This window comes from Paecilomyces variotii (genome assembly GCF_004022145.1).
Source record: "Paecilomyces variotii strain CBS 101075 chromosome Unknown C8Q69scaffold_5, whole genome shotgun sequence".
Classification (NCBI taxonomy): domain Eukaryota; kingdom Fungi; phylum Ascomycota; class Eurotiomycetes; order Eurotiales; family Thermoascaceae; genus Paecilomyces; species Paecilomyces variotii.
The window spans coordinates 1,358,766-1,370,604 of record NW_021167144.1 but is presented as its reverse complement, the minus strand read 5'-3'; the positions used below and the strand labels follow the sequence as shown (position 1 = coordinate 1,370,604).

Genomic DNA, 11,839 nt, shown 5'->3' with positions numbered 1-11,839 from the left:
ATGATTTCATTCTGATGGGCCTTGTATATCTATCTACATTTTTTCTTAAGCGTTAGCGATTCAATGATGGATATTTTCTATGAATTCTCCCGTCGAAAGGCATCTACTGCCAAAGGATCTAAACAAGTCATGGTATAGTGAAACATTGTAACACAGACGTTCTGATAGAACGTTGCGCCAACTCAAAATCAAGATCATCCTAAGAATAGCTTGTGGGTCTCGTGGCTCTCTCTCTGCAGATGATCCATTTAGCCCCCGTTAAGGAGACGCCCACATCCCAGGAGGCTGGACAGTGGAAGATCAGTTGTGTTTTTGCCCCTGGCCCGCTTGCTAGTCTGCATCCACATCGACGATAGCTTTGTCAAGACCCACTTGGAGACGCAGCAGAAGATATTTTCTTTTTTTTTTTTTTTTTTGCCCTGGGTTGTGTGATACGTCTTATTTATATTCCTAGTTTATATTGTAATGCTTTTTTAGAGGTGGGGACCTGATTGCTTGCTCATGGGATGGGTGGATGATCGAGTGAGGGAAGCTGTGGTTATTTTGTATGTATGTACAGTACTATGTACAGTAGTTAAGTATGTACATACAATCACCATCTAGATCCGATTTAATCTCAGTAGTTATTAAATTGACTCCTCTACCAAAGCCTTGACAACGCTCCAAGAAGATCATTCTTCAAATCCAGCCAATTCTCCAACCCCACACTAATCCTCAGCAGCTTTCGATCGACTCTCGAATCAGACAATGCCCGCCATTCGATCAACGACTCGACACCTCCAAGGCTAGTCGCATGATGGAAAAAGGCCAATTTGCTAGATAGGTAAACGCCGAGCGAACTCCTCGTTGCGCAGAACGAGAGAGAAGAGCGATCCGAAGCCATTAATTGGGCATCTGTTTCCGGATCCATGGCTCATCTTGAAGACTGATGTGGTGGATTTTCTCGACGACAGTCTGGACGAAGTAATCTTCACTTCCCTTCGCAGGTGTTGATTCTGATTCTGATTCTGTATTATTATTCAAACCACGCTGAAAACCAAGCGATTAACTCCGCTGCATTCTGACTCGCGCGCTGAACACGGATTTCCAACGTCCGCAGACTCCGCACACCAAGCCATCTCCCTCCAGATTACCCATGACGTTCCCAATTAGGTAGCCAGTCTATCTTCCAGAAGAGTCTTTCTTTGTCCACTCTTCATTCTTCGTCGCAACCACCCCGCATAATAACTAGATCGCTATGACCCCCCGAAATACTTCGATCCAGAATGAATGCAAAACGATATCCGCACCCCATAGAAAAACGGATCCTGCAGACCGGGCGGACCGAACGTGCTATCAACAATAAGATACGCTCCTCTCGAATGGGCCTTTATGGCATATTCCTCGATATTAAATGCCGTTCCGAACGGATTGATTGGTGTTTCGAGGAGGATTACATCCCCCCTTTTCTAGGCTCGAGGCGGGACAGTCAAGGGGGGGGGGGGGGGTTTCTGTAGACCTGATAGACGGGATATTACGGAGATTTACTTCGTGACTGCCGTGGTAGCCCGTCGCCGAGGGAGATGTGGTGAGGGTTTAGGAGAGTTAGGGTCGCGTGGAGGGCGGCGAGGCCGGAGGAGTAGCTGATTGTGTGGCCGTGGAGGAGGGAGGAGAGGATGGTTTCGAAACGTGTGGTGTTGGGTGCGAATTCGCGGGAGTAGATGTAGTTTTTTTCCGGTGAATTCGGCCTAGAGGGTATTGTTTTGTGTTAGTGTTCTGGATATGAAGAGGGAGGGGGTAGTTACTGTTCTTTTCCTAGGGAAGGAGGTATGTATATACGTATGAATGAATGGATGGATGGGTGGATATACGTACAACAGGATCTGCGCTGGGGATCAAGTCTTCCGGTTCATTGGGATATCTATATGTCGTGGACAAGTGGATTGGAGGCGCAACGTCCGTCACTTGGTTTAAGGGGTCATCAGCATGTAAAGCTCGCGTGGCAGGATGAGCTGGAGAGTTATTTGCTGGTGGCATTGCGGTTGAGATAGATGGACGCATTATAAGAATCGGTGTTGGAGCAGGTACAACACTTTGAGATGGATTAATACTCAGAGTCCTTCCCTTATATTTATACGATTCTAGCTATATATATAAGAATACTGGAAGCAACCTCAAGCCAAGTAATAGAGAATAATAATATGTTATATGGACCAAATGCCCCGCTCCCATTAACTTCTTAAATAGGCAATTTGACATTTGCCGCTGACCCACTCCCGTCAAGTTCCTAGAATGGAAAGTTGATGGCGTATAATACGTGCAGTATCTAATTGTCGGTTATTATTATTATTATTGAACAGAGTAGAAACTTGGTTGTGTCTGGTTTAGCTTTGGAGGACTGGCACTGGTAATGAATCTAAGAGGTATCTAGCCGCTACAATGCGCTTTGCGGATGAGTAAGAATAATCAACTTATGCATACAGAAATAATTCAACTCTACTTCTTCGAATTCGAATCCAGCAACTCGCTCCTTTCCTTCACAGTCTTCGAAATCCCCTTCCCAACCTCCGTCCCCAACTGCTCAAACCCCTCAATTACACCCTGTCGGTCTCCCAGGCCCATCTCCTGACTCATCTTAAACTTCCCCTGCAGACGATCGATCCTGATCTCAATCCCGATAATATTCTTCTTCAACAGCTCCACATACGACGCTGGCGCATCGGACACTTTCCACGAACCCGGCCTGTCCCCTTCTCCCGTATACCCCATAACAGACATCTCTGCATGCTGACTCAGTTCCTCAACCTGCTTCTGGAGAAACAAACTCGTCTCCTCTGATTTCGAATTGCAATATACGCGAATCTTGCCATATGCCTGTGCGGCAGAATAGTTCCATGTCGGGACGACTTTTCCTGTATTTGGCTTTGTTTCCGTGTAGAATTTCGGTGTCACGTAGTGATGGTATGGTCCGTTGAAGAGAATTAGGACTTCATCTGGTAGTTCGAGTGGGTGGCTCCCTTCGTTTGGTGAGTTCGCTTCTAGCGCTTCCATGAGGGCTTTTGCTTGTGGATTCTGCTTGGCTATGTGGCCCCGCAGGATGCCATGTGTTCCATCCTCGGATTCTGGCACGTCGAGGAGGAATGGAATATGGCTCGATTGAATAGTGGGGTGGTTGGCGGATGGGATTGCAGTGGTCAGTATCCCTAGGGGATTCTCGCGGATGAGTTGGTGCAGAATAGGGATAGATGACTCCGCGTGGGCGGCTCGGAGATACATGATGTGATGTTCTGGGATGATCGAGACTGAGTCAGAGGGGTTGAGTTGAAAGGAGTTGTTTTATCAGCTGGGTATCTAAGATATCTTAAATAATTTATACACATACATACAAAACTCCCCCGCCTCCGCGGAGATCATGGTAATCGGGGATTAATATCACCGCGGTCTGATTGGTAGACTGCGCCGATAATTGAAGGTAGTTCCCGACGAGTCCAACCGCATGGAAAATCATACTGCTAGGTTCCACTCGGTGTTGAGCTATGTCGGAGCCTGTCTACATGCAGGCCTTCCTCTTGTCGGGTTTCTCCCACGTCTTTCTGGCTTCACCCGCAGAGATAAATGGGCTGAGCTATGGTAGTTGCTAGAGAATTCAAGCTTAGAGGGCTTCGCTTCAGAAGTTATCTGTACTGGTACTCGATGGATAGCTTTGTAACTTGAGTCACGATGGGTGTGGTGCGTCAGGATAACTTTCGAGTATGTTAGTTGCCCTTCCTAGTTTGGTATTCCCATGCGAGTGGCCTGCGTTATCAATAGTGGATATTCCCGGGGTTATCATCAGGCCATCTGTTTAGGTTCTAGAGAAGAGCAGGAAAATACTAATAGAATCAGTCGAAATCTGGCGCTCGTCACCTAGTTTTCTTTGTCCTTACGCCACCTCTATCCGTAAGCTTCAGGGGTTTGTATTGGACTGCTGTTCATAATAACCTTAATCCAACCGTTACCTCAAGCGCTGGTCCAGATACGAACTTTCATACGCTTTTCGGTACAGAATAGTAGATATCGCATGTTTCTTTCTATGTATTCTTCGGCATGTGTACTACTTCTCTCTGAATTAATCGATAGTCTATAAACATATAGCACTATTTCTGACAGGCCCAGTCGGCTCATCCTATATAAGGAGCCAATCGGCACCCAAGCAACCTATAGTGAATATCCATTGCGATGAGTCACCTCCCTGCCCATCGATCTGTCGCCAGTATGTCTGTAATACCTTGGCAGCATTGATCACGTTTAAACAACTCGTGTCCTCCCAGAATTTCTCCAGACAACCAATCAGAAAGTCTCTTTGGGCTTGCCATCGGCACTCCAGGCCAGCAATGCATATAGGCCAGAGTGCACATTTTAATAGAGTCCTATCATCCTTCAAGATACCAATTAATCCGATTAATTTGCAGACCAGGTCATCCTGCGCCGTGGTGCGTTGAGCGAAAGCGTCGAGGACGCGTTCGCCGTATAGGAGAGCCCCAGTCTTGTATGATTCTGATAATATGCAAAGACGACTTACGTCCCGCTCTGGTGAATGGTGTGACTGGGGCAGACTGGATACCCAAGCATAGTAATCGAAATTCCGTATAGATTCGAGCATGCGGTCTGTATCTTGTATATGGTCCGTAAGAGTGCCTTGATCGAACGGCTCCGAGCTAGCAATGATGTCTCTCTTGAGCGAGAAGAATTGTATTGCGTTGAGCAGATATCCTGGGCATCCAAGAAAGGATCGTTCCACCGTTTCTTGTAATGATATATCTGGATAGACCGAGGAAGAATACTGGGAAATTAATTTTGGACGCACAAAGGTTGCTCCAAGGGTTTCAATCCTGATGCTCCATTAGCAACATATCATAATAATAAACGTGTGCGTTTCAAATCAACACCGTGAGGTAGACATACAAGTAGATCTGCTTGGTGATGAAGCTGCGTATTCGCTGCACTGTTCGCCCGGATCCTGGCTGATTCCGTTCTGCGGCTGGGCTGACACTTGGAATGATGACATCAAGCGCTTAGCGCCTTCAAGATGAAAGTTCCATCTATCACTTCCGGACTCTAAGAGATCCAGGAATATCAGAAGGAATATGCTAGCCACTGTACTGTCTCGTCTGTGTAAGATCGCTTCGTGGAGAGCACCCGAAAGTTCTTTCATAGCGCGGCACTTGAAAGATAGTGCGTCCTGTTGGGCCTTTATCGTCTCGACAGACCTCGTCATTTCTGACTGATGAAAGGACCGGCCTGTGTTGGCTTTGTGACATGCTGCTAGAGCAAGGACTGATTGTAAGAGAATAGAGTCTTCCAAAGCAAGAGCAATTAGACTCCGGAAGGGGTTCTCTTCGCTGTCGTACACGATGAAGAGCTTGCATATGTGACCATTATCTGTTCTCTCATATTAGGCCTGTGGATACGTCTCGAAGAGCAGATTGATAATTGCACTTACAATAATCAAGGTAATATCTACCCGCTTCATTCAAGTTTGAGATAGAAGGGTCTCCCAGAACGACTGGCAAATTTGGCGAAGAGTTGTCGAAATGCATTATGCGAGATTCTGTATGTAAATTAGCTCTAGTTCATTAGACTATATGATAGACATTACTATGCGGACAGTGCTAGAGAATACCAGTGAATAACGATGGGCATGAGAGAAGCCTACCGCCATGTTTAACATCTCTTCCGATCACACATGTACTAGGTTCGATAAGAGGTTTAGTATGCTTGACTCTCTGCTTAAGGTTATTTGATCCCCTAGCATCAGCGTGTCCATCCTCCAGGGACACACCCCGCATCTTGCCCCGGATGGCCACACCCTTAACCCATCTCACAGGTCTTTTCTCCGAACATTCTAGACCGGCCTTTGCACATTTTGCGCACGGCCTCTGGAGGCCGCTGCATTGGTTCTGGCCAATTGAAGGCTCCAATTTGGGGTATGATCATATTTCGATGTTAAACATCGGGAGACCTAGCGCCGATCAACAATTGCTCGCCTCCAAGCATCTCAAAAACTGGGCCGCATGCGAGAAAGTGGAAAGATTCATTGATCGGATGATATCTGGTATGCAACTGAGCTAGGTAACTGCGCCATGTTTCCCCCCGCATGGTAGTGGACAAAAAACATCACCTAGACTTGTCTTGAGATGTACAGAGTGAATCTAGTCCATACATCTTCGCAAAGACAAAACGGTACATCCATCTGAGATTCAGACGATCAATGAACCAAAACACTGACGCACCCGCCCCAGCCCAGATATCCGCAGGCGGATTTCTTCTCACAATGGCCGAGACAACTTTCCTCGCATATACGGCTGGATCCGTGGAGCTCTTAGCACTCGAGGCATTAGCCTCGTCCAGTTTCTCCTGGATAGACGTATACGGAGAATCTAGGTACAGATACGTTAAAATTACACCACTTAACTTCATATACACAGGGCTCCATACTACTAACCTTCCTTGGAGATCCTCTCAGCATTCCATATATGCGACTTCACCCCTCCTGTGATGACATTTACGACCTCTACACCAAAGGGGCTCATTTCGATGCGCAGAGTATTTATATAAGCATGAAGAGCCGCCTTTGATGCATTATAGATGGACAGCGTAGGAACGGGCGCGATCGCCCCACAACTTCCAGTGAAAACAAATCTTCCTTTGGCAGCAATGACTAGGTCTGCGAATGTGGTGTTGAGTTCAATCACACCGAAGAGATTCGTGTTGAACGTATCCTCAGCTTGCTCTCGAGTGCTGTCAATCGCCATGATCCTTTTCATCTTTCCGGCATTGTTGTAGAGGATGTCGAGTTTGCCGTTTGTTTTTGAGCTCACATCCTCATATAGCTTCTGGATGGAATCCTTGCTCGTTATATCGAGAGGCAGAACGGTGACACCGGCGCAATCCTGGAGATCTCCTGTCGAATCCGGTCGACGAGCTGTGGCGAAGACGTCGTATCCTCGAGATGAGAACTCTTTCGCTAAGTAGTAGCCAATGCTACCTTCAGTGCACCCAGTGATCACAATCGTTGGAGCCATCTGCGAAAGCGGATATGAACAGTATAGATTCTAATTCTAATCGTTAAATTCAGGGCAAATGGACGAGGTATTAAAAGATCGCTGCTCATATCCATATATACATATATACAACGCTTAGTTACTGGCTTGGGCATTTGGAATAGTTAGAGAAGATTAGCGTTGTCAATCTTACTAAGATTTAAATCAAACCTCCGACAATCATTTGATCGCACGCATTCGGTCGGCAGCTCTTGAATTCGCTGGCGTCGTTCTGGTTCGGGTCTTGCAAGACTTTTGCGAGCTTAGCGCTCGAGGTTTCCGTATTAGTGCTTACAAGGCTTGCGCTCGTGACCATGCGCTTTTGGTCTCCTTGATTGTATAACTGTATATGGTAACTATCTACAGATGTGCTTGTTGCTGTGTATCGGTCAAATTGATAAATATACCAATAATTGAAATTCTCTATGACGCTTGCGGCTAAAAAAGCAACTTTGAGTATATAAAAAGCAAAGCTCCAACATAGGCCTGGAACCTCAGTCACAATTCTTACATGCTTCCTTGACCGCTAAGGGTAAGTAAAACAGATCGAACGCCAAGCTTCATATCATCTCCGGTCATGACATTGTCATGGAATCCCGGCATAATATCTTCTAGAATGCCCATTGCTTGAGCCAAGTGTCCATCAGCTTCTCGTCCACAGGACCCAGCGACCTCATTGTGGCACTGGCTTCCTTAGTTCTGCCCACTTCAAGTGGAGCGGATAGAGCACCATCACCGCTGAGACCGTGATAGAAGTCCAGCAGCTTCAAGGCAGGCTTGGCGGCAATGTCCTCATCGGACGGGTTCTCGATCGATTCGAGCTCCTGGATCCAGTCTGAAAATTCGACGGGCTTGACGGGGTAGTGCTTCTGGACGGCGGGGATGAGAGCTGCCCAGGTGGTTGTAGCCGGGTTGACTAGATGGAACACCTCACAGCGGGAATCAGACTGAGTCTTGCGACGAGTGTCCGCAAGTTCAAGAATGATCTTAGCGAGAGTATCCTATTTTTCAAAAGTGTTAGCGATAACCTTACCCAAAGCCTAGGTAGGTATGTATGAGCACAACTTACAACAGGGATCCAGTCAACAGGTGCAGAGCCGAGCGTACTAGGGACCTTGCCCATCGATTTTGAGGTTGCGACAATAGTAGGGAGCCACTCCTGTCGGTTCCATGCGCCCTTCTCAGTAGTTGGTCCTCCGACCTGGCCGACCCGAAGAATGGTAGTCGGGATGGCTGATCGACGGGAAGCCTCATAACAAATGCGCTCCGAGATATGCTTAGATTCACCATAGCCCTGCGGCAGGACGACCTCGACATTTTCCAGAGGCTCCTCTGGCACGGCTGGGCCATGCTTGGGTTTCCAACCAGCGATGGCTCCTACGGAGGAGACGAAGTGGATGTGGGCGTGGTGAGTGCTCTTCAAGCTGAAGTCCACAAAGCGGCGGACGCCTCTGATATGCACGTCTTCGAATGAGTAAACTGAGTGATTGAAGTCAACCTTCCACGCGTTATGGATGATCGTATCGACGGACTGCAGCAGTTCTTCGTATTTGCTTTCTTCGAGGCCAAACCTCTCTTCGCCGAATGCTACTTGCAGGAACTGGACCTTAGACCGCGCCTCTTCATCAAACTTCAATCCCTTCTCCTGGAAACTCTTCTCCTGTCTTTCCTTAGCGTCAGACCGATTCAGGCAGTAAACCATAGCCACCTGTGGGTCGTTTAGGAGTGCATTGAGGAGGTAGTTGCCAAGTGATCCAGTTGATCCAGTCAGGATAACAGTGTGCGTCGTGCCAACGTTGCTCACATCCAGCTTTTGCTCCGGGAGGTCCGCGGTATACTTCTTCAAAAGAGCACTGATCTTCTCAGCCCGAGACCCTTGTTCTTCTTCAGTCTCGCCGCTGATTATGCGGTTCAAGTATTGAGCCAGCTGTTCAACGGTGGGATGCCCGTATACTTGCTGGGCAGTGATGGCGCGGAAGTTCTTCTCGGGAAACCGAGAGCGGACTGCACTTTGGAGGATCTGGGCGATTTGCATTGTCTGAAGGGAATCAAGGCCCGCGGCGTAGAGATCATCTTTTTCAGATAATTGTGGGTTTTCCATCTTCTTTGACACGAGACCATGGACGTAGCTAGTAACTCCAGCTAAATCCAAAACTTCAGGTAGCTGGCCCTCCTCGTCAGGCTGCTCGTAAATCGCATCTATTTCCTTTGCGTAGTCCTGGTTGACAAGACGACGCTGGGTAGTGCCCTTTGGAGTCGTTTTGAAGGGTTTGTCTTTGGATGCCAGCCCGATCCTGTTCTTTGCAACTCGCCCGTGAGCAAGAGTGATATGGTTGGCCTGCTGGACAGTGGACCAGATTTCCTCAATGAGATCGCTGTCAGGCTTCTCTCCAGTCCATCGGTTCCAGTTGGGTTCAATCAGAAGCGCAGATTGGAATCTAGCCTGGCCGACGACCAAGGCCCTAGATACCAAGGGGTGCGCCTCGATAGTCTTTTCCATGGTGACCGGATTGAACTTCTCACCATTACTGAGCACTATAATATCATCAAGGCGCCCGTTATATTTCCAAAGATTTGGCTTTTTAGGATGCTGAACAAAAGAATCCTTTGTTCGGTATTCATTGATATCCGGAAAGGTGTGGAAAATGCCGTGATAGTCGCGGGTCGGTGGTCGCGGGATGACAAGTTCATAGCTGCCGTCACCAACAGGTTGCATATCGAGTTTCCAGTTGGGGTTGAAGTCAAAATATCCCCAGTCTTCTTTGTCAAGTGGAAGCATAGATGGGATAATACCAATCTCGCTAGTGCCAATGACCGTCCGGATACCGGTGTATTTGCGCAGCTTCTCGCCCACCTCCGGGGAAAGGGGTGCTCCGCCAAAGACTACATACTTCAAATGAGACATAGCCTCAACAGCACGATCGGAGTGGCTCATTTCTTCCAGAAGGGATGGTGGCAAGAGCGCCGCCGTGGGGCGTGCCTCTTCCATAATATCAACCAAGAAATCCACTGCCAGTGGCTTATCCGGGCCGGTAACGAAGGGTTGGCCGTGGAATATCGCCTCCACGAGGGGGATGAAGCCCATCAAGTGGAAAAATGGGGTGGTGCTTAATAGGAGATCATCACTGGTGAGATCGTACCATATAGTCGACTGGCGATTGGGAGGGTGAGGTATAAAGGCCATCCTGTCAAGACAGGCTACGAATCCATGCGTAAGGGGAACAGGCTTTGGGATTCCTGCGCGGTAAAGGATTAGGCGTGCCTTTTGAATCAAGGAATATATGTGCATGTTTTTAGACATACCTGTTGTCCCTGAACTGTGAATAATCAAGCAGGGTTCGTCCTCCGCCTCTTCATAGGTCCTATCGTACGGGTAATGTTGTGTTTCACTTGCGAGCATTTCTGCCAGAGAAGGAATCTCGATTACCTCGAGATCGGGTCTGAGTTTTTTGACATCGAGAACTCTTGCTTTCCTTTCTGGGCCGCAGATAAACTTGTTGCATTCTGTGGCCTTGAGCAGGTGAAGGAAGGCATCATCCGAATTTCTTGTCGAAGGCAGCAGGGCCTTTTATAGAATATCAAATTAGCCGTCGCCATTTCTTCATTCCAGGGTATTGAACTTTATGCGTTATTCTTCTCAGAGACTTACTTTATAGCCGGTTTTATTACAAGCAATCACAAAGACAATGTATCGAATATCGTTGGCGGACATGTATGACAGCGTCTCGAGATTGGAGCTGCGCCCCAGTTTCTTCTCAATCCACCATGAAGTGTAGTTGACTGCGTGGGCCAATTCCTTGAATGTCAGATCACGAAATCCATCAGACACCTCAGCACCCTTAGGGATCACGCAGGCCTTTTTATCTGGTGACTTCTGCGCGAGATCGTCTAGGACACTGGCAAACAGCCTCCTTCCCACAGTTGCTTTATCATAGTCTGCCATATTGGACAGATAGGTGGGTGAGTGTAGCAGACAGAAAGGATAGGGGGTTATCAGAGCGTCAGATAAAGGTCCTGGCCGAGAATAATGAGCTCGAAACAATGAGCTCGAGTGCTACCATAGCCGGACTATTTATCCTCTTCCTTCTATGTCCCTCCTCCAACACCGCCCATGTGGCATCTTCTTCAAGACTTCCCTGGCGGGGTCTACCCACCTTCGTTGGATGATAGTCTGGCAGTACTCCGTGCTTTCCATGAAACCTAGCATCTTTTGAGAAAACAAGCTCCACGGCGCCTTTAGAGCCAGCCAGTGACAAGCATGCAACGAGCGTGGATAGCGCTGGGATGGCAAGGACTCTGGATCGACGTCCAAAGGGCCCCGGCAAGTTATCTGACAGCAACTCAAGTTGGGACCGTTTCACTGGTTTCCGGCAAGTTCGACGGGCATTTTGTGAGTCTCCTGTCTTAACTTGACCGGGAATTTGGAACCGAGTTATGCCAGCGCGTGCTGGAATAATTGACTTGGTCATTATCGATTCCATGTGTGTCGTGTCCATCATTGCCCTGTTCAGCATTAACGGTGGCGCTTCTGTTTCATTTGGGGAGAACGCTGCTGTCGTTCTAGAAGGTTATGCGCGCCATCAACGGCATTATTTTGGTCGACACTTGTGCTGGTGGAGCCTTTCATACAAGGGCATGCCGTTCATTATTCTTTATTCTTCCTCTTGCAAGCATACCGGGAAACACGGCTTAACCTTGATCATAACAAACGGGCATATCAGTGGGGTCTCATCTTTCTGCTGGCCAGTGTCGGAGAGATAGGAGGTCCAATGTGGATT

General features: G+C 47.9%; 6 protein-coding genes across 6 annotated transcripts; all 6 read right to left on the bottom strand.

Annotated features, from left to right (window-relative positions):
* Positions 1-667: 667 nt before the first annotated feature.
* C8Q69DRAFT_381971 (hypothetical protein) lies at positions 668-823 on the bottom strand (the record flags this gene model as incomplete). Its single annotated transcript, XM_028627611.1, has 1 exon — positions 668-823. A coding segment is annotated over one exon (156 nt), but the record flags the coding sequence as incomplete, so codon positions are not given.
* Positions 824-1,472: 649 nt separating this feature from the next.
* Positions 1,473-2,060, bottom strand: C8Q69DRAFT_467455 (hypothetical protein). Its single transcript, XM_028630630.1, has one exon. The coding sequence runs from the start codon at positions 2,038-2,040 to the stop codon at positions 1,795-1,797; it is 246 nt and encodes an 81-aa protein (XP_028485437.1). The 5' UTR covers positions 2,041-2,060; the 3' UTR covers positions 1,473-1,794.
* A 294-nt stretch (positions 2,061-2,354) lies between these two features.
* C8Q69DRAFT_467454 (putative transcriptional regulator) lies at positions 2,355-3,436 on the bottom strand. The gene has a single exon (XM_028630629.1). It carries the CDS (start codon positions 3,253-3,255, stop codon positions 2,476-2,478), a length of 780 nt encoding a protein of 259 aa, XP_028485436.1. The 5' UTR covers positions 3,256-3,436; the 3' UTR covers positions 2,355-2,475.
* A 708-nt stretch (positions 3,437-4,144) lies between these two features.
* On the bottom strand, positions 4,145-5,558 carry C8Q69DRAFT_486698 (fungal-specific transcription factor domain-containing protein; the record flags this gene model as incomplete). Its single annotated transcript, XM_028631928.1, has 3 exons — positions 4,145-4,850; positions 4,965-5,400; positions 5,462-5,558. The coding sequence occupies 3 exons, from the start codon at positions 5,556-5,558 to the stop codon at positions 4,145-4,147; spliced, it is 1,239 nt and encodes a 412-aa protein (XP_028485435.1).
* A 172-nt stretch (positions 5,559-5,730) lies between these two features.
* Positions 5,731-7,297, bottom strand: C8Q69DRAFT_432669 (hypothetical protein). Its single transcript, XM_028628505.1, has 3 exons — positions 7,216-7,297; positions 6,464-7,146; positions 5,731-6,398 (listed from the first exon to the last, which is right to left on the bottom strand). Exons 2-3 carry the CDS (start codon positions 7,041-7,043, stop codon positions 6,136-6,138), a joined length of 843 nt encoding a protein of 280 aa, XP_028485434.1. The 5' UTR covers positions 7,044-7,146; positions 7,216-7,297; the 3' UTR covers positions 5,731-6,135.
* Positions 7,298-7,415: 118 nt separating this feature from the next.
* C8Q69DRAFT_520772 (NRPS-like enzyme) lies at positions 7,416-11,191 on the bottom strand. Its single transcript, XM_028633505.1, has 4 exons — positions 10,711-11,191; positions 10,365-10,626; positions 8,131-10,298; positions 7,416-8,062 (listed from the first exon to the last, which is right to left on the bottom strand). The coding sequence occupies exons 1-4, from the start codon at positions 11,002-11,004 to the stop codon at positions 7,673-7,675; spliced, it is 3,114 nt and encodes a 1,037-aa protein (XP_028485433.1). The 5' UTR covers positions 11,005-11,191; the 3' UTR covers positions 7,416-7,672.
* Between the last annotated feature and the right edge of the window lie 648 nt (positions 11,192-11,839).

What these genes read in the sequence shown, in the direction of transcription:
- C8Q69DRAFT_467454 (XM_028630629.1), bottom strand. Translation starts at nt 3,255, where the DNA reads ATGTATCTCCGAGCCGCCCACGCGGAGTCATCTATCCCTATTCTGCAC.
- C8Q69DRAFT_467455 (XM_028630630.1), bottom strand. Translation starts at nt 2,040, where the DNA reads ATGCGTCCATCTATCTCAACCGCAATGCCACCAGCAAATAACTCTCCA.
- C8Q69DRAFT_432669 (XM_028628505.1), bottom strand. Translation starts at nt 7,043, where the DNA reads ATGGCTCCAACGATTGTGATCACTGGGTGCACTGAAGGTAGCATTGGC. An exon ending in TGAGAGGATCTCCAAGGAAG is followed by an intron (nt 6,399 to 6,463) that starts GTTAGTAGTATG and finishes ATCTGTACCTAG; the next exon opens with ATTCTCCGTATACGTCTATC.
- C8Q69DRAFT_520772 (XM_028633505.1), bottom strand. Translation starts at nt 11,004, where the DNA reads ATGGCAGACTATGATAAAGCAACTGTGGGAAGGAGGCTGTTTGCCAGT. An exon ending in GTAATAAAACCGGCTATAAA is followed by an intron (nt 10,627 to 10,710) that starts GTAAGTCTCTGA and finishes ATTCTATAAAAG; the next exon opens with GCCCTGCTGCCTTCGACAAG. An exon ending in TCACAGTTCAGGGACAACAG is followed by an intron (nt 10,299 to 10,364) that starts GTATGTCTAAAA and finishes TTTACCGCGCAG; the next exon opens with GAATCCCAAAGCCTGTTCCC.